A 21,370-nucleotide genomic window follows, 5' to 3' on the forward strand; every position below is an offset into this window, starting at 1 on the left:
AGAGTGAATCACAACGTACTTCGGTATTGTTTTGTTCTGGCTGTTTTTCTGTGAGGATGTGTTTCATTGTGGAAAAAATACTCTGACTTTAATGGAGATTAACTTCAATTACATATCTACAGTGCAATTGATGTGAATGCTCATTATTATTATTATTTATTTCCATGCAAAATATTGATGATGTCTGACTTCACCATTTACTTAATGCTGAACCTCTTATGAACACATTTGAGTGTAATGAGGGGTGGTATAATTCCCTCTTATGAAAATGAGGCTTACAGAATACTTTGACTCGGTGTTCAGAGGCATCGCTGTCCTAGATGACTGCTTTATTTGTGCTGCCAAGTCTCATCACGCAGATGCAAAGCCCCATTTACCTGCAGAATTACCCAGAACTCTGAAAGACAGCCTTCCTAGCACCCTGTTGTTTTTCCACGGTGTTCCCTGTGACTAAAACCACAAACCCAAATAAATATGCTCTTACCACTGCTGCTCCCAACATCTGGTGCTGTGAACAGACCTCTTTGTAAATGGCAGGTCTCATGGTGCTCTGGGATTTCATGCTCACTGCAGGATCATCCCAAACATGCAGGTGCACCTTCGCTGTCACAGATCTCGCTCAATCATGGAGTCGTGCCAGAATTCAAATTGTATTATTGGCACAGCACAAAGAACAATGGAGCTTTTGCATCAGTGGTAGGATTAGCCTCACATCCCCCTTGTTGAGGTACCACCTGACTGGGACTGGGAGCAATAGCAGGTAGAAAACAGTGCAGCTTTATCCTCCCCACTTGTAATTCTATGGTCTTTTCCATTGATCTGGGATATTTTCCTTGTCATTGCCTCATTGCGTGGACTGGCTTTTTATGGTATCTCTGCAGGGAGATGAGAAGAGGAAAGAGTGATTAGGGAGATTATCTGTTTTCCAGATGTAAGGTGCAAGTTGCAGCTTTTTGACTTTGCAACAACTGTTAAGATGGAAACAAAAACAGAAAAGCCTCCTTTCTTTGACATATAAATTACCTACTTCATGTATCAGTATCAGATAGTTTTTCAGACATTACTGACACAAATAAATTATTAATTATGTTAGTTCTTTTGTTGCCAGAGCCTTATACCATCTTCATTTTAATGGTGAAGTGACAGCAAGCTCAAATTCTGTTTTAGCCCTATAATCAAAGGATATCTTTTTTTTTTTTTCAGAATGATTTGCACTATAATTTATTGAAGTGATTTTAACAAGAACCTTAGTCTCAATAAAAGAAAAAAAAACATATTGTATTTAAACTCAGAGGTACTCTGGAGTATGGCAATAATCTGTATTTCTTTGTTGGTTTATGTTTGTTCAAATGCTGCAGTGGCCAGCATCCAGAGACTTCCTGCCGTCTCTGTGATGACTGACATCAACTTCCCCATGAAAGGTCGTAAAGGTATGGTCGACTGGGCCAGGAACTCAGAAGATAAAGTGGTCATCCCAAAGGGCCTCTTTGTTTCCCAGTCAGCAGGTATATGACTCAACATACACAGTATATAACACAGCTGCATGACCTCCAGTTCTGTGCATCTTTCTGCTGTAGTCAGGGTTGCACAGATATCCTTAATGTGTAAACTGTAGTTGCCCTAAACAGCAATATATATGTTAAACATCTAAATTAAAACTTAAAATAATATTTCTACTACTACTGTTTGAAAAGAGAAATGTAGGATTGATGCATAGTAAATATCTAATGTGTGATTCCGTACTGGAGGATGGAAAACAAATATCTTGACAGCTCAGCAGAAGTGAGAGGATTTTACTTGAACTGATTTGTCTGCACACTTAAAAGATAGAACTTTCCAAAAAGCTATTTTTACTTGCCTGAGGTTGTTCAGTCAACTCAGCATTAATGGCATCCGTTCAAACATTGCACTCCATATCTCAATCCAGAGCAAGACCATTTTGTTAATTGGTGTTATCAGTGTTTCCCGAGATATATGAAAGATAACAAAACAAGGGATTTATTCAGAATCTGTGCATTTTGCAGAGGAAGAAGCTGATTCACTGGAAGACTTTTCATTTGTTTTACTTTGACTCCTTTTAAAGTCTTTAAGAAGAACTATCTGTTCAGAAAATATATTATGATCAGTATAGCCTGCATTAGCGCTGCAAATTAACAGATTATGTACAACACAGCTTTTGCATTGACAATGTAGAACTTACTGTACTGGATTGAATAATAAAGTTTGAATATCTTGTATATCTCTGCAACAGGCTCCACCACTATGGCAATGTCTGTTTTAAAATCAGTCTAACAATGTAAAAATGACTGATGTTTGACTTCCTCTTTCAGATATGGAAGGATCCCCTGTCTTCATTCTGGGAACAGTCCTTTACAAGACTCTTGGACTTATGCTACCTTCACCAAAGTAAGTCCATCATTTCTCTTTATCTTTATTTTCTGGTTTGTTGGCAGGAGGAAATATAAGATTTTTTTTATTTCCTTTGGAAGCTGTAGATGTCTCTGTTTTATTTATTGTTGTAGATCAAGTTTAAAAACAACATACTCTGGTGACCCTTAATTGTCCCATTTTAGACATGAAATTAAGCTTAAAATAATTCAAATTCCTTTTGTTGTGTCTTTCCCAAAGAAAGTTAGAGGTTTATGTTGACTCTAATTAAAAGAAATGAAAGAAACTTACTCTCTGTAGCATGGAGTATGTAATTAATTACAAACTACATTTGTGTCTGGAAAAGCAGTGGGATGGCCCAAAGAATGACCTGGTGTCAGCTCCAAGTCTACAAGTCTCTGGCACAGACATTCAAGGACAAAGCGGTCATTCTAGGCAAAGATAGGCCAGCTGTCATAGGTAGAGCAGCAGCGCTGTGTGCAAGTGTGAACTGAAGCTCATAACAGGACACTGAAGCTTTTCCTCTAAGTAGACTGGAATGAGGATAAGCTGATCAAGTGGGGTTTGTAGAATTGCTCATTTTCCCTTTGACAGATTTTAAAAAAAGAAAAAAACTAAATGTCAGAAGTCTGTAAGTGTATTCTGAGTGGAGCAATTTAGTCCATTGATTCCCATTTTGAAATAAGTGTAGAAAATAGACTTGCAGTAAAACGTCAAACAAAGAATATTTTCAACTAAAGTGGTGCTGAGAGGAGAGTGGGCTGCAGCAGTCCCAGCTCTACTCTCCTTTTTGTAGCTGACAGTTTTCTTCTTTGTGGAAAATGGTCACAGAATTTTAGCTCTATCCAGAAGCATAAATATTCCATCATATCTTAAAAGCATAGCATGAAAACAAACATCTTGTTTATCTCAGGCAAGCTTTGTACCGTCTTTTCTGGACTGCTTGGCTGGTTTAAACACCATAACTGTGTAGGTGCTCTGATGTGTCATTATGCATCTTGTAAGAGCCCCCTTGTTATTTGTTGCTCAATATTTGGGTCACTATTCAAATCAATGGAGGCCAGAGAAAATATGCTTGAGAAAATTAATTTGATGAATTTCTATACCCTAAATTCCAAATCATAGATTAAAAATTTGTGCACAAAATCCTCCCTGAAATGCAAAATCAGGGTTTAATACCAAATTAACTCATTGACTTTACACCTTACCCTAATCTTTGAGTGAAGATGAAGACTGACCTTCATGGAGACATACTGTACATAAGATGCTAACATAGTTAAGCTTCAATACTAAACGCAATGTTAAACAGTGTTTTGTTAATTTAAGAAATGACACCTATTTTCTGTCTTCTGTGTTTGTTTCAGGAACCACACAGTTGTGAACTCAAAGGTTATTGCTGTGACTGTAAGACCTGAACCCAAGGCAACTGAGTCCCACCTGGAGATTGAACTGGCTCACCTCACAAATGTAAGCACTACAGCTTGTATAACCCCTTGAGAAACCCCCCAAAAGAACTTTTGCTTTTGAACCCTTCAGAAAGAGTTTGTGTGTGTTAACTGCATGTTCAACAAAGAACACAGTGCCGATCACCTCCCTTTAGGAGACAAACAATGGTGGTTAATTGGCTCGATAATTAATTTGCAAGCACCCAGTGTCAGGAGCTGCGTTGAGATAATTACGAGGACAATCCCTTTTTATGATCCAGACCTTTTAATTCATGTTAGAGATAAAGTGCATGTAAATCCGAGCATGTCAGCAAGTGTGTCTTACTGTGTGTCCCTGTGATGTCTCAGTCCATGCTCTAATTTAGTTTCTATGTGATCCATGAAACACATTTTTCAAAAGATCTACACAGAAGGACAAATTAATGATAATGAACTTGATGTGGTGATGAGAATGATCAGCTGTCATCCTGCCCTGATTCACCAAACCTTTTCCTGCTTTCTAGGGAACATCAAACCCCTACTGCGCACTGTGGGATAACACCATAATGTAAGTAGGCATGTTTTTTTGCTGTTGTAACTTAATTTTTGTTGTGGAATGACATCCATACCATAATTTAAATCCCTAAAAACAACCAGCTATAAATGGAACAAATGTAAACGTGATGTTTTTGCTGAGACTCACATGCTTTGAGTCTTTTATAAATCAGTTTTGTGGGATTTTTTCATATCTGTAGGCCTGTGTTGGTAAAGCTTTATAGCTGCAATGTTTCGGTGTGGCAAATGTCGCTCCTTCAACTCTTTAATATGAGTCATATATGACTCATAGATTTACCCCTGTGAAATCACAATCCTACAGACATGAAACTCTGTACTTCAGCAATGCTGTTTAGTTTTCTTGTATAGATTATCTTATTAAAAAACAATTATCATATATTTGAAAACTTAATTTTTTACATGTAGGCATAGCTAGAAATGTCAGACAAACTGAATAAAGCATTACAGCCTGATTCACGAGAGCATCACTCAAAAATGCTGCAGCATCTTGAACAATGCAGTTCATTCAAACCATCACAAAATAAGTAAAATAACTGAGTTGTGTTGAACTTATACATTAATACACCTTTTTGTTTTAGGTCGTTGCTACTTTTTTACTTAGGTTTCACTTATTTTGCTTGTTTTTGGCATTGGGCTGATTTGATGTCACCTTTTATACTGCTGAGTCGTTTTTGTATTGCTGAGGACCCCTGTGTCCATGTCACAGTAGTTAAAGCAGTCCCACTCAAATGTAGAAAGTTTTTTGTTTTTTTTTGTTTGTTTTTTGTTTTTTTTTTGCATTAAATGAGATCACAATATATGCTAAAAAGCAACAGGCCAGACTTATATAAGCATGTTGTAGATGCTGTTCATGTGGCCATTCAAAGATAGTCTGCAGAAGACTTTCAGATAAGATGATAAGATTTTTCCCTGGGAGTAGCCGGTAGGTAGGAAATTGGGGCAGAGTGCAAGACATACAGTACATACACCAGGGGAATTGTACATACATAGTCTGTGTCATGTTTTCCTTTGCCTTTGCAAAAACAACACATCCATTTATGCACACTCACGTGATAAACATGAATTAGAAACACAAGTTTAACATCACTCAAGCAGGAGGTCAGATCATCCACAGCCACTGACCATGAAAGTGTTCTGAGAGGAACCTCTGTTGCACTTTGGATTGGTTCACAAATGGTATCACTTGGATGGTTTTTGCAAGAGGACAGATGGGTCAGTAAGCAACTGGAATACATGAGACCAAAGCTGGCAGTCTAGGGCTAAGCTTCATAAGATATCTTTTGGGTGAATTTAAGCAGATGCATGGTGGAGAACAAAGGCATTTGCTGAAGAATGAGGCAGAAATTTTGCAAATGGCACAATGATGACTGGCTGATGTTTCTTTGCAAGCCATGAACAAGATCTGTATAGAAAAGGAAGCATTATACAAATGGTGAAATTCAAGTGAGTACAATTTACATCCTGCAGAAGAAAAAAAGATTTAGTGTCTGGGAAACAATACTGGAGGTGGTGAAATTATTCTGCCCATGCTTTCTAAGGACATGTTGTAAACATGGAGCACATAAGAATTTTGCACATTTTGTTTAATTTCTGACAAAGTTTCTGCAAAAAAAAAAAATGCTGGCATAGTTTGTGATCAATTTTCTGCCATCCAACTAGAGAACCTGTGTTGTTAAATACTTCTCACTTTTACCACCAGTTACCAGGATTAAAACCATACTTTCAATCCTGGTAACTGGTGATTACCAGGATTGTTTTCAATAGAAAAAAAGATTTTTTTTAAGTCATAATAAGTGTAAGTAAATTTAATGTGATAAGGCATCACAATGTAATATGTTACAGCTCAGGCTGTTCCTAGAAACCAGAGTTTAATGTATTTTGTGTGATATTGGATGATAATTTTACTTTACTACAAAACTTAGTAACTGCGGATGAGACAGTTTAGTCAATATCTCATTAGCTCATTAATTGTTCTTTGAAACAGCATGTGAGTTGTGTTTGGTTTGTCCTCTGTCATTGTATTTGAGGGCAACTAGTCTATTTTTGAACAGCAAAGATACAACTAGGACAACTCTGCTCCATTCTCTCTCTGATTCCACAAACCATATGTTTAATACCAGTATTTTTCTGATCTACACAAAGTCATTTTAATCAGAGCACTGCTGAATGACTCCATGGGATAATAATCATCTTCATTTCAAACATTTGGCTCTTCTTGTTACCCAATAGCAGTCACTCTCAGGACTCATTCAGGGGCAATGTACCATCTGTTGGTTCAAACCAAATGAGAGTGCTCACAGTAACAATTAACAGAGGAAAGTGGTCACAAGTAGAGAACTGAGGTGCAGATAGCATGTGAGTACTCACTGGAACAATGCACTAGTTTCATTAGCTGAGGCTAGCTGTTTCACACAACTGTAAGAAGGATTTTGATGATCAGACTGATCACTTGCAATGGTGAAAAAAGAACATTCACTCTGTTTTGTGCCTAGTTATCTATTAACATTCTATATTTAATACATTGTTATTGTTTGGACAATCCAGTAGAACTCCAATAGAACTGGTTTAAGTCCTCCATCAAAGATAATCTGAAATATTTATAAAGGGAATATATTTTTTAACAGTATATTGAATGCACAGATTACCAAGACATTTCTTCATCATTTTAAATATCAAATCGTAAATCAATCCTGGAAATATCATTATTTGATCTTCATATTTGTTTATTTACCTGGTTTTATCTATTTATTGTAAATAAAGTTCAGATAATTCATTCACCTGTGCTATAAAATCAAATTTTGGCTGGTGTTATTGGTCAGTTTTGTACTTCCAGTGCACCTGACCAACTCAGTGATCAAGTAGCTAATAAAAATGGTTTAAAAAATGAATAAAGGCAGAATGACAAAGGTTTTAGTAAAATGAAGTGGAACACTCCAACATATCAGCTGCTTTTGTCGTGTATTGTTTAATTCTTTAGCTCCACAGCGCAAAGAACAAACAGGTCAATCCTGTCAACTTTTATCATAGTTTTAAATGTTAATGTTTTCTGGTGTAAAACAAAAGTTAACGTCTTAAAAAAGATCCTTAAAAAGAACTTCCTCCACTATGTGGGGAAAAAAATATGATGGCAACCCGCAGTGATTTTCAAGATAACTCGTTAAAATATACATCTACTCTTCCACTGATTAACATTATAGCTCAATCAAGAAAGCTAATAGGATATATAAATGTTAAATTATACTGAATATGATACAGTGAACTCAACCTTTATTAAAACTGGATTATGCATTAACTGGATTACTTTGAATTCTGTTGTTGGGAAAATGAATATATCTATCCTATTTTCTCATCTCAAAATTAAGCAGTTTTGTTGTTTTTAAACCTGAAAAAAAACTACAGAGCAACATCACAGATAAGCTTTGACCTTTTAGATGGATGCTTTAAAAATCCTCTGAATACTTGTTCGCAGTACATAGAAAATCAGTGGAGCGTCTTTCCAACATTTTGGTCACAGATCCTTCTGCATCTCCTCTTAGATTTTCCAACAGGATCTGACAGGGGTTTAAAACATCCAAGAGACAAGGATAGTCTTTATCAGTGAAAAAAAAAAAAAAAAAAAAAAAAAAACTTGCATATTGAACGAGGATTTGTTGGTTAGTGCACAAGTACCTCTTTAAAGCACAATTTACATTTTTTTTCTTCACCTTTATATCAATTTCCCAATTCCCATCTTGGTTCTTGCCTAAATATTACATCTACAAACTATTAACAAGAAAGAAAAATAAGAGCATTTCCACCCTGTGCTGTGGCTTTTACAAAAGAATTACCTGTATTATGATTTAGATTATCATGTGCTAAACGGGTCATACCATGAGTGCTACCATGGTATCTGTTCTTCCTGCAGAATCAGAGCCTATTAATCATTTATATATGAAGGTGTGAAAGCAGCTGTCACAGCTTCAGGTTCTGCAAACATCTGGAGAGCCTGGATTTGAGCCAAACAGGCCACAACAAACCCTGCCTACTGCTGCACAGCAGAACCACACAAAGCTCTACTGCAGCAGCACACACGAGTGCCTCGGCCTCAGTTTCCAGTGTAGATTTTTTATTTTTTATTTATTTATTTATTTTTTATGTTTAAGAAAGATAAGAAAGGAGTACTTTTCAATTTGACATTCAAAGACAAATACTGCATCGACATTTAGCAAGGGTTGAATCAAAACGAATGTTGTAGTTGCAAAGATGAATCCATCAACACTAAGTTTGCTAGTTAAAGTTGGTGGATGGCATTTTCTTTTGTAAGTTGTGGTACAGCTGAGATGTAGCACGTTCACATTCACTTTAGCTTTCAGTTAAAGTTGTATTTTATCTGTTTTAGTCTCTGAAGTCTCAGAGTGCTATCTAATGGTTCCCATTTTAATGTCAAAGTATTTTGACATTTCCACATCAACACTTGTCGAGCATTTTTACCAAACAGACCCACTCAGACATATTTGCTCCTCAGTCTTGATCAGATATAGTCCCAAGGACCCATGTGGAAAGTTTCATTCTCTCTCTCTTTTCCTCCCTCTCTGTCTTTCTTTTAGTTTTTCTCTATTTTGGTTATTTCTTGTTGTAAACCATCTATAATGTGTTTGAAAACTGCTCAAGTGTCTTTAAGTCTGATCTATTTGTGCACTTTGCAGTAATCTCTGTAAACATCAAAAGGATGCCAGCAACCAGGATAAGTAACAACATGGATGATGTTTACAATAATTTTAAGCTTCACTCTAAAAAGGACTCATAATGGACTTGTGTGGGGGCACAAACTATACATTAGTTTACACTGGGAGGTTTTGCTGTGTTTTTGTTTGTCAGGGCACAAACATGAGTAGGAACCATCAAAGTGAATCAGCATAAGCATGGCACTTTGATGATTCAGTAATTATGGGTCTATCTTTTACCTTGATCAATGTCTACTGTCATGTATTTCTAAGAAGAGGTGCATGACAGTGCAGGATAATGTTTAGATAGTGTAGCACTATCAGATAGGTTATCATTCAGTGTAAGCATTGGAAGCACTAAAGTGATTATTAGCACAGTAGAATTCCCTCTTAACAAATCCAAGCTGAATGTTCTCTTTCTTGTCTGCTGCAATTTGGCGAGATATACCTTTCATAGAATTAATAGGATTTCCAGCTACATAGAAATATGTATTCATTTTTCTTTCCCTTCATTCAGTTAGCACACTCAATGTGGCCCACAGGCTGATATAAATTGCCCATCATCAAGAAATGCAAGATAGATGGAATAATTTCCCGGCAATGCCTCTCCACCTTCCTCTGCCTGTCGTTGTGTGTCAGTCTTTCTAAAATTGCCTGAAGTACATAGCCTGAGGCCCTCTTCAAGCCCCCATCTCAGTGCCTGGATAATCTAATGTGGGCATGCAAGGAATGTTAAGAGGTTTGAGAATGCCCAAAGATATACAGGGTATAGCAAGCGATGCTCATAAGCCATCTGGCATGTGAGCGCAGCTAAAGAACTGCAGATTGGTCTGGTCATTTAGCCTTTAAAGCTGCACTACCTTGTTTAGTTTGACAGTTATAAGCTTCACTGTCTGAATCGTGCATGAAATGTAGTGACTTGATGTCTTGGCCAAACAAGATGGCTGGAACTCAGTTTAAGTCATACAAAGATCTTGGATAGAAAGGATTTCTCTCTCTCTTTCTGTTTATTAACATCCAAGCATTTTTTTTTAGCTTTTTATGTGGCTCTGCTGTCACTTACACAGACTTGAATATGTAAAAGTTGGAGCATGATTCAGTGCCGTCACACATTTCAAGTCCTGTAGGTTTTGATGGAAAGATGTCAATACATCATTGCAGAGGCAGAAAGTGGTCAGCAAATGGTATAAGATGAATATCAAGTCATCAGCCTCACTGGCTTAACATCAACATTGACACTTTCCCTTGGGGGCATTTTATATTCTAGGGCCACTAAGTCCTGATAATGTCACACAACACATCAAACATGACGTACAGAAATCCCTGGTCAGTGATTGTTCTCCTGTCAGCTTCTTCCACTGTCACAAAGGCGAAGCAAATCAAAAGTTAGGAACAGATCACGTGGAAGATTGAAACCTCACCAGGGGAATGGTGGATTCTATGAAAGTAAATGTATCAAGAGGAAATAGCATCAAATAAGTCAGTCTGGAGGGAGGGTTTGCATCTTAATGTGATCATTTTGAGCATTCAGCCTTCTTGTTGTATTATTATTATTTAATAATTTAATATTCCTCTTTTGTTTTATACAGTTCCATTAATCTTTGGTGACTTAAAGTAGGACTGTGTAAATATCTGACCTTAGAAATGTGTTTTTGACTCCGGGATGCTGCTTTGCTTTACAGTAGCATTTCACTTTATGGCACCATGTTACATGTTAACTTGAAACACTGGCTATTTCGAATGTGCATCATGGCTAACTCAGCAAAGAACCCTAAGAGGACATTAAAGGAGGAAGTGAGGAAAGAAAGATTAAAAGGAACAGGAAAAGAGATTAGAGTCAACGTTTGACTTTTACTCTCTGGAGAAAGCTCAAGAGTTGAAAAAGGATGCAAGTTAGATGCCACATTTGCTGTCAATAGGGGGCGCCTCAGAGAGAAAATCTGTAGTGTGGCTTTAAAACACCAGCCTAAGCTAGTCTAAAACTACCATTTGCCACATGTTAATGATTGACACACTTTCACAGGTGTAAAGTTTTATGTTTCCTGCTGTTTCCTGCTTCTAAAGGCTTCACTCACTGCTCTTTAGCCATTGTACTGACAAAGAGGCAAGTACATTTTGAAACAGTTGTTGCTTCAGTTTATTCATTACCTATTCTGTCTGATGTCTAGTTTGACAAAATAATTTCCTGTGTGAGCTTTTTAAGTTAAACTACAAACTATACATCCAAAGTCAGTCACTGGCTTTATTTATGCATACATCAGCTGTTCACAGGGAAACAGTTTCAACTGAGTTGAGAATTTAAGTAGTGGGGAGGGGGGCTCTTTTATGGCTTTTCTGCTCAATGCAGACAGCCCAGAGCACTGGTTGGCCCTGCTTGGAAATTTGCAACTGGCTCCAAGGTCCCCTCCAGGAATAATAAATTTCGCTGGCGTATTGATCAAATGACAAAGCAGAATTGCTTTGCACAGCACTGCTCACACAAATCAACAGGCAACATGCTGTCCTTAAGTCAGTGGCACTCGTCTTGTTTAGCCTCTTTTCCATGAAAGGATGGCGGAGAAAGAAAAGACAGCCCGGTGTCTTACTCACAGGACAACAGGTGTTTTTTTGAGTGTGACACGTCTCTGCATGTCAGGATGCAGCTGTGCAGCCACGCTCAGCTTTTGGTGTCAAAAAAAGTTGAAAACCCGAACATTTAACCAGTGAGGATTCCTTTTTCCTTTCGTTGTTCCTTTTTAAAAACATAAGAACGAGTCGATGGGTGTTGCAAACGAACAAATACAGAAAGACTCTTCTTTTATTTCACCTACTGGAAGCTGGGACTGGCTGCAACCATTCGCGCCTTCTCCGCAGGGTGGTACGAGTTCTTCAGTGTGTTTTTTGTGGATCGCTTCGCTCCAAGCGCGACAACTTTAGTGTACAAGGATTTTCAGGAATATGCCTCAAACGTGTCTTATTCCTGCCATATGGTTTGACGTGAAGCCGAATAAGCAAATCCTGCGAAAGCGCGCGTTTATTTTCTCATTACATCAACCTCCCCCTCTCACGCTCAGAGAGGAACGGAGTATCAATCTGATGCTGTCCACCGTTTCCAGGGTGAAAAAACCCCTAAGGAAGCATTCAAAAGCTGCTAATTAAAACAGTTGAGTCAAGTGGGGGGAAAAGGGGGGAAAGCGAAAGGGAAAATACTGGATAAGAGGAGCATTGAGAGAGGAAGAAAAAAAAGGAGGGGGGGGAAACAGCCGTTTGGGGGAAAAGAATACAGGAATATTTACAGGAATAGAAATCGTCTTCAAAGACCTGCAGGTAATTCTGAACGTTTTCATTGCAACTAGTATGGGGGGTGGCGGTGTTTTTATACCAGGAGGCTAGTTGGTATTTATCTGCGTATTGCGAATCAATCAGCACCGGTCTGCTTGGACAGCTCCGTGCGTCCTCCCCCTCCTCCGTGTCTCTGCTTCTCTATCAGCTCCAGCTGAAATGCTGCTTGTAGCCTCACAGGAGCCGTGTCGATTTGTCCGCTCGCCTTGCATTTTAATCTGAACAATCTCCGCGATTGTCTAAACATAGGAATAATTAAATAAGATTGCCGGAGCAATGTCGATGAGTCCTGTGAAGTGGTCGTGTCACCGCTGGAATTAAACCTCTGATTGCCTCTGCCTCCTCCTTGCAGGAACGATTCTTGGGGAGCCTGGTCCACAAAAGGATGCAAAACGGTGCTTACAGATGCATCCCATACAAAATGCTTGTGTGATCGTGTATCTACCTTCGCCATTTTGGCTCAGCAACCAAGAGAAATAGTAAGTAGAATATTGATTTGTTATTCAGTGTGGCTTGGATAGGCTAATGTAAAGGAGAAACGCTGTCTTTTGTGCGTGTGAGTGTGCGTGTGTGAAAGAGAGAGAGCTGGTGAGAATGAAAATTGAATCTTTGGCGTGTTAATCCCCTTAAATAGCTGTCCGGTGCTAAAGGGAACTTGTGGATGATATTTTTTCTAGTTTCTGCATAGATTTGGATAGCCTACCTACTGTATGGACATGCAGGCAGGAGGGTGTGTGCAGTGTTATTTTATCCCCATCAATCAAATGCACATTTGGTTAGGAATGAAGATAAAGATAGCCTTGTAATAACCTGATAAAATGTTGGTAAGAATAAGATGAGCACATCATTTGGGCTCATCTGCAAATATTAGACTATTGTAAATTAAGCAGAAGCCTTGAATTTCTAGTGAAGATACAGTGAGCGCATAAATCACTTGCTGTATTCTCAGTCTTCTGTGTGAGTGCACAGCAGGAACAAAAAAAGAAATCTGTTTTTCCTCTCCTGTAGGCCTGAAGCACTCAACAGCAGATAGGCAAATATTTTGTCCTGAAAGTGCTCTTTAAATGTTTCTTTCCCATGTTTTTATTTTTACTTGCCTCAATATCTTGTTTTTTCTAATGTTAAACTCAGCCAAATTAGTGAGTATGTCTCCAGGTAGCTCTTTGATTGGCAAACTACCTTACCTTCGAATGTGACAGGAAAAGTAATAGAAGATAGCATCAAACAAAACCACTACTTTGCTCCTATTGAGCTCTACCATTTTTTTCTTGTTTTTTTGTTTTGTTTTGTTTTGTTTTGTTTTGTTTTGTTTTGTTTTTTTAGCATAATCTTACTGTGCTTCTATCTAAACCACCTCCAAGCCCACACACACACACCTCAAACTTCACAGTGAATTAAGAATCCCACTGTGGACCATTCAGATTGGTGGTGGTTGTTTTGATTGCTTCTTTCTCTGGGCAGTAATAAAGATTTACTGTCCTGCATGAACCACATCCTGCCTCCCACTGACTGGTTTTTCTCACCGTCTTCTCCACAGACCATGGAGTACTCAGGGGTCCCATCTGTGACATTGATAGTTGGCTGTGGTTTGTCTTGCCTCGCCTTGATCACACTGGCAGTGATCTACGCTGTGTTATGGAGGTAACTGTAACACTTTCATAGCATATTTTTCAACTATAGGATGACTCAAGTGTCTTGGTCAAGTAGTCCATTATCTAATGATCAAAACCTTCTATCCAAAAACCAGGCTAGAAAGTGAAGAAATAATCTGACATCACCTGCTCTTTTTACTCTTCTTCCCTATAGATATATCCGCTCTGAACGATCCATTATCCTGCTCAACTTCTGCTTATCTATAATCTGCTCAAACATATTGATCCTGGTTGGACAAACACAGACCCACAATGTGGTAAGTGTCACTGAAGCATTTAGTAGGCACAGGTGAGACAGTGTGAAGCTCCAGCAGTTGTTGAGTTTAATGGTGCATTGTTAAGATTAAGTTGAAACCTTACGTAACTTTGCTCAGGTTTCAAACAGCTCAGGAATCCTTCTTTGTATAGTTGCAGTTTCTGAAAAATTCTTTGATATCTTTCGGTTTGCATTTTGATTCTTAAAGTGTCCTTGTCATATAGTGCAGTAGCTTTCTCATCATGACTTTTAAAGAAAAGGTAAAACTTAAAAGGTTTCTTTTATTCTCCTGTTTGAGAAATAACAGACTTACTCTTTTTTTTACACAGTAGCTGCTCTTGAAAACCCATTTTCAAAAGCAAGGATGAAAACCAACTGTAGCAGTATTATTCTCAGTTTTAAGGGAATTATTCTCTTTCTTTGTACACAAAGGAGCCTTTCACACTATCCAAATAAAAAACAAAAAAAAGTGTTTCCAAAGCCTCTATAACATGGAGTTTAGATCAAGCCCATTCATTTTGATGTTACATTGTCCTGTGGTAATATTGACAAACTCAGTTTGCATAGAAAAAGCCATGCCTTTTTAAAAGCTTTTAAAGAAAATGCGCATAATTGGTCATAACGGTCTTTTGAATCAATCTGAGGTGAAATACAGAAGTTTAAAAGCACTGAAGCAGTCCAGCCAAGCTAAGTGAGGTTAGCAAAACCATCACAGACAAATATGGGGCAGTTTTTGCTCAGCTAATGCTATCATAGGATTCAAAAGCAGTGAAGAGGGCCTGCATCCAGTAACATATCTAACGTCGTCTCCCCAGCTTTTCAACTAGAGCTAATGTAAAAGATTATCTGACAAAGAGTAGTTGGGATTTACAAGCTGCCCACACAGATGCCCTTCTCAGTCATTTGGCAGCACTGCAGAATGACACATTGTCCGATTACTGGCATTTAATTGTGTAACTACTTTATCAGTGTGCCTTTAACGTTTGGAACAAACACTTATTATCTTCCACTTTCTCCCAATTAATCTGTTATGTTTGCAGTTTTACCTTATTAACATGCTGTTTTTGTTGTTGTTGTTGTTTTTTAACATCCAGATGTCAGTTGCAGCAGTTTTAGATTTCAGATAAGTTCAACTGTACATTTAATTTAGAGCCAAAAACATTTAAAACAACGGTACCATGTGTCTGAAAGGATTTTCCATCATTAGACTGCAGGTTTACAGATGTGATTTGCAGTATGCTGGTCACAGATGGGTCTACCAGGACTTAAACTCATATAAATTAAAGTACTTCATCCTCATTTGTTTATTAAAAATTGATTCAGAAAGAAAAACATGAGCAAGCAAAGATCACCTCAAAATTCCTACAGCATCTGGCCTCTTGTTACAATAGAAGTTTAATATTGACATAATGTACAATTTGTTTTTTTTTACTCAAAAGTTAATGCATTCATTCTGTGTCAATCATTTTGATGTCATGAAATATCAGAAAAAGCATTCATACACGTGTTTATCGTTTTACTTGATGGCCCTTACAAATCTGGCACAGAGAAGTAGCCATGCCTACGAATGTTTAAAGCCTTGAGGCATTTCTTTAAAGCTGAGCTGATTTGAAGCCTTGTCAGATTTAATCATGGCTCCAGTCATCTCCTGTCTTGATTAAAAGGACCACCACTTAACATGAAATACTCAGCATGCTTGTAAGAGGATGTCTGTCTATGAAATCTGTAAAAAGATGACGAGCTTTTCAGAAAATCCACTGCCATATCGAAGATGTCATCTCAGCTTCCGCTAGAACTGATTCAACAAGGTACCTTTGCTGACTCATAGACCGACACATTCAAGTAAAAGTGAAACATCTGCTTAAAATCGTTGGAATCAGTATGTTTTTTTTTTTACTATCAGTGACATGAAATGATTATGAAAAGTGAAAGCAAGAGGGGACAGAGATGAATGAAAAAGAAGTTTCCCTCTGATCTGTTTACACATTTTAGCATTTTGTGTTTTGTCTGCAACTATAGAGTTTCGGGTCACTCAGGTTTCTGCTGTAGTAGAAAGCTGCTTCTAGAAAAGAGAAAAAGCTAGTTAACATAACGAAAAAGAAGAGCTAGAAGACAAGTTCATATTGCAAAATAAGACATCAAATAAATGCAAACATTGCCCAACTGTTGAAAAACAGAATTACCATGTCATATCCTCCATGTCAGTACTGGTCTTGTAGGTTGTTATTCACCCAGGTAGCCTATTAATTTCCAATTCATTTCTCTAAAGAAGCCAAAAGATTTCATGAGAGCCTAAAACCAGACCCACTGAGTATTCCAGGACTATATGCACTTATCAATATTGTCTGTTTTGCTACTGTATTGACATAATATGTGAGTGCTATTTCATCAGTTTAATCAGACATACAGTGGAGCCCAGAGTTTGAATAGTGGGCCTGCAAGAGGAGAAAACACTGTTCCTGTGTGGGTTTAATTGCCACACTGCCTGACTCTGCCTCACTTGTTTTTCCTCCATCCCCTGTAAGAAGTGCATGTAATTGGCTCCAGTGTTTGTGGATCATCTAATAGAAATCATCTCTTTGCTGTGGAGGTGTCCTCTGGGAGCAGGAAGTCAGTGAGTCACCTTTGGATCTCTGTGTTTTTCTTTTGTCCTCTGTTCGTCTTGGTTAGAATGAAGACAAATGGGGAGAGGCAAATGCTGGTGGTATTGCAGAGAAAGGCTGAATTATGATGTTTCTGTAACATGTTCAAACTATAATGAGCAGAAATGCATCGGTGGGTGGGGTGGGGGGGTTAAAATATCCAAAGTCCAAAGAGAACACAGCAGGAGCAGCTTTATACAAGTTATCTGCCTAAATCTGCACACAGATTGAACAAGAACAGATTCGAAGTTCTCACCTTGTCCTTGAATGGTGTGCGTTATGTGTCAGTACAGATGGTCTATCAAAGATGGCAAAGCAGGTGGAAATGCAAACCCTCATATTTATAAGGACCCTGAATGCGTCACTTAAAAATGATTAATACAGCACTACATTACATTACATCACTTCCTTTTGTTTTGTTTTATTCTTTCTTTAAAAATGAAGTGAATAGTTTAAAGCAAAGAAACATTTCTATTCAAGTTAATATGCATTATATTTAAAGCCTCCCTTCTTCATTATGAGGAGCCTGAAAGAGCGATTAGATTGTTTCTTTCTCTCCATTTGAGGGTTAATCTCTGTAACTAACTTTTATAGAATAGATAGGGCTCATCTCTCTTATAACAGAAGAAACCTCTGGTTATGTTTGGAAGAATTAGGGACTTATACATTCAGATAAAACAGGCAAGGTGGACTAAAGGGAGTAGAAGTAGTCACATTTTGTGCTGTACCAGCTAAAACTGATATGTATATAGTTCAGCAACAGTTTTCCAGCACCGCCACCATTTTGATGTCTCATCCATGCAAACAGCTCCTTAATAAAGCACAAGGGCACTTGTTGCTTAAATCAGAGTGAGGGTGCTTCAGTCAAAATGACCAGCCTCTGATCTGAAATAGCTGGTATAAGCTGGTTGGGAATCCTCCATAATGTTTTAAATAATGATGCATGTCTCTGCAGAACCGTCCTATACATTCAGTGAAATTTATGTCCTTCTCTCCTGTTAGCTAATCTCTTTAAGTGCTTAATGCAGTGAGTGTAATATGTTTTAAAATACTGCGGGTAATGGACTGAACCTTTACTTTTTACACTACCAATTATATGTAAATATTGTAAATAATGAATAATGATCAATAAGTAAGAACATCTGTAGCACAGAGAAAAAAGAAGTCAATCACCCAGTGAGCATTTTAATCCATCTCTGGAAAGGATTGCTATCAGCAAGCATGAAAGTCCTTCCCTTGTTTTGCTCTTGTAATGTTTAACTTTTTTCTCTTTTTTTGTTGACATAGAACATAGAACATAGAAAGTAAACGGAGTCTCGATCAAACCTTTAGAGCGAAGTCAGGCCCGAATAAGAAACTCCTCATATTTTCTGTCCCAGTCTTAAATGCCATCACTGACCCTCCCTGAAGTGCACTCCATCTCCACCTACCCCCCACCTCCATGTCCATCAGTTCTGCAATGCTTTAATGTGGTCCTTTCCTCAGTTCCTCTGTTTCCATGGATACTGACACACTGCACTCATCATCTCCCAGCATTTGCCTTTCTAAAGGGCAATCTGAACTCTGGGTTTCAACCTCGTTCTTTTCACGACTGCCTGTGCCCAATCAGTACCATCATGATATGATCATGGTGCTTCTCTCTCTCTTAGCAAATGCAGTTTTTATTTTGGAGGACAAATGAGGCTGGCTGGTATAGCCATCCAAGTGAACCATGAAGCCTAACAGTTGCATGTGACCCGTTTCCAGGAAACACGGGAGGTTCTATTTTCAGCACCTTGGACAACGCATGAGCAACAGCAGCTTTAGAATTAGCTTTGGGTGCAAGTCTGCAGGCAGTACAGCTAGCAGATGTCAGAACCACATTGTCTTTCTTTCTGTTTTTGATGTACAGTATTTGTGTTGCTTTGAACTGCAGCAGCATCAGCTCTTGAAGTGTACCAAGTCAAAAGTAGTTTCAAAGCAGGACTGATTTCCTGCTTTCTATTCAGTGTTCAGGTGTTCTTAAATAACGAACAGTACAATTACAAATATTAAGATTTGAATGGCAAATGCTTTACTACTTACTTTTGAAGTTATGTTGGTTTTCTTTCCATTTCACTGTAAGTTTTAATAAGAAAATACTAAATATCAAAGCTGATTATCCCAACACCAAACCATGATGATAAATCAGCTTTTTCTTAACTATTGCAGCTGATCACTCATGTTGCTATGGTAACTATGTTTTCAACAGCTGGTGAAATCAGACTGGATGAACAGGCACTCACAGACACACAGTGACTGATGCGAAAGACCTGATGTATTAAAATTTAACTGTAAAGCTGCTTTCTCTCTGTTAGGTTCAATGAAAGTGATTATGATCATTTTTCATATGTTTTCTTTAAAGTTTGACATACAAAGTAACTGCATGTTATTTTTAGCATAAAATAAATGTAGAATATGAAATTAACACTGGAGCCGTATCCATCTTACACAAATAGGGACATATACTTTCTAACTGAATCAAAAAGTATGTAATTAATGCCCTCTGTGAGTATTGTTAAACAGAATTTCCTACTTCTCAGGGATGAATTAATGCAGGATTATTTTCTCCTGTGAACTCCATGAGCACTGCAGGGGATGGATGGATTAAGTGTGGCTTTCTCAGTGGGAAAATAAAGTGAATGGGAGATCTCACAGTATGGTGTGGACACCCTGGGATGAGATGCTACAGTTCAGTCTATCCCTCTTTGTACAGTATTCCTCAGTTTACTACAGATTTGCACTGCAAACAGTCTGAACAGAACAAAAAAGCTTAATCTCTTCTTATTCACAAACGTCCTGTCTGCAATGACAAGATTCTAAGATACTTCTTTGTTTCTAATCCTTTCCTAAACAATGGCATTTGGCGATGCCTCTCTGTGGAGCAAAGACAGACAAACTAATGAAGTTAAGAAGTGCTGCGATATTGTCAATCTCGAATTCAATCTGTCGCCTTTGACACATGCATTCTGTTTCACTTAGACAGTGTTGTTGTTTTTTCCTCCTCCTGTCTGTGTAAAACACTTGACCTTGGCTCAAATGCCTCGAGGTGGGATCCCCGGCATACTAATGAGGGTTAGTGCAGAGGAATGCTACGCCATGGCTTTCTGTGTCAGCTAGTCTGGCTGTGATCTGATCTGAACTACCATCACCTTCACAAGTGCTGCATTTCAAACTGATGCTATGTTTGATTCACTGCACAGGATGGTACTTCAGAGTAAGGTCTACTGTAGAGGGGCTGATGGCAAATGCCATTGCGCCTTCAGGAATAGATCCAGGAAATATCAATATAATTGATGTGTGTCTGCAGGGAGTCTCCTCCTTTAAAGGAATCTGATAGAGCCTGCATTAGCTTTGTCTTTTTGTTCTGTGTATTCTATGCAGTACCACTGTGACAGAGCTGAGCTTTCATTTGTGTTTTAGCTGTTTTAAAGCTCAAACTCAGTGAACCACATTTCAGAGTTTGAACCCACAGTTAATGACTTTTTCTTCATCCAACAGGGAGTCTGCACCATGACAACAGCCTTTCTGCACTTCTTCTTCCTCGCATCGTTCTGCTGGGTCCTCACAGAGGCCTGGCAGTCCTACATGGCGGTGACAGGAAAGGTTCGGACCCGGCTCATCCGCAAGCGCTTTCTGTGTCTGGGCTGGGGTGAGTAAGCAGTGCATATCCCCCTCAAATCTTCTCCATTGCTTCCCATCATACCTTGCAGCTGCCATTTTATCTCAGTGCCTTTGGATAAGGTTTCTTTCTCAAAAAACGTGACGTTGTTTCCGGTCGCTGTTCTCATTGTCTCTGTGGGGCAGCTAGATCTTCATCCTGTCATGCTCTTTGTTGTGATGCTTTTGTGCTCCAGTCATGCTCTCTGAGGGCTGGGTAAATAGACCGGCCTTGAGTAGTATGTGTGTGTGTGTGTGTGTGTGTGTGGAGAGAGGGGGGGGGGGGGGACAGACTGGTGCAGCTCTCCCATAACAGGTTTCAATGACCTTATGTCTGATAGAGAGGGTGGGAGCTTGGCATTTACAGTACACTGCAGCAGAATCCATTTTATTTAAGCCCTTAAGAAGTATCATGTTTAAATGTCTAAAATTTCTTGACTGGCAGTACTGAAGCTGGAAATAATTTGGGGGACTTTGATCATTCATATTTAGAAATGCTTGGTAAAATCTAACATTCCCTGATGTGTAACATTTACATGTACATTTTTATATATCACAAAGATAATACAGTTAACATTATCCAAATAATGCAGTGTTATGTGAATGCAAGATTTTAATCATGAAATCAGTGTGACAAATATAAGTTTATGAGCACATACACCAACATCTATATAAAAATATAAAGATTTTTATTCATTTGATAAATGGCAGTATGAATCCATGTCCAAAC

The 21,370-nt window shown here is 38.3% G+C and overlaps 1 protein-coding gene across 8 annotated transcripts in view; it reads left to right on the plus strand.

The window, feature by feature from the left end:
- adgrb3 (adhesion G protein-coupled receptor B3) overlaps positions 1–21,370 on the plus strand; it is a 106,106-nt gene that overhangs the window by 74,201 nt on the left and 10,535 nt on the right. For all 8 annotated transcript variants that reach the window (XM_042010294.1, XM_042010296.1, XM_042010293.1 and 5 more), the window contains 8 exons: positions 1,359–1,505; positions 2,331–2,406; positions 3,753–3,855; positions 4,337–4,380; positions 12,765–12,891; positions 13,950–14,053; positions 14,219–14,321; positions 20,482–20,632. In XM_042010294.1, the coding sequence (XP_041866228.1) occupies positions 1,359–1,505; positions 2,331–2,406; positions 3,753–3,855; positions 4,337–4,380; positions 12,765–12,891; positions 13,950–14,053; positions 14,219–14,321; positions 20,482–20,632 (855 nt within the window). The remainder of the gene's footprint in view (positions 1–1,358; positions 1,506–2,330; positions 2,407–3,752; positions 3,856–4,336; positions 4,381–12,764; positions 12,892–13,949; positions 14,054–14,218; positions 14,322–20,481; positions 20,633–21,370) is intronic.

Source organism: Melanotaenia boesemani, chromosome 16, assembly GCF_017639745.1.
Source record: "Melanotaenia boesemani isolate fMelBoe1 chromosome 16, fMelBoe1.pri, whole genome shotgun sequence".
NCBI lineage: Eukaryota > Metazoa > Chordata > Actinopteri > Atheriniformes > Melanotaeniidae > Melanotaenia > Melanotaenia boesemani.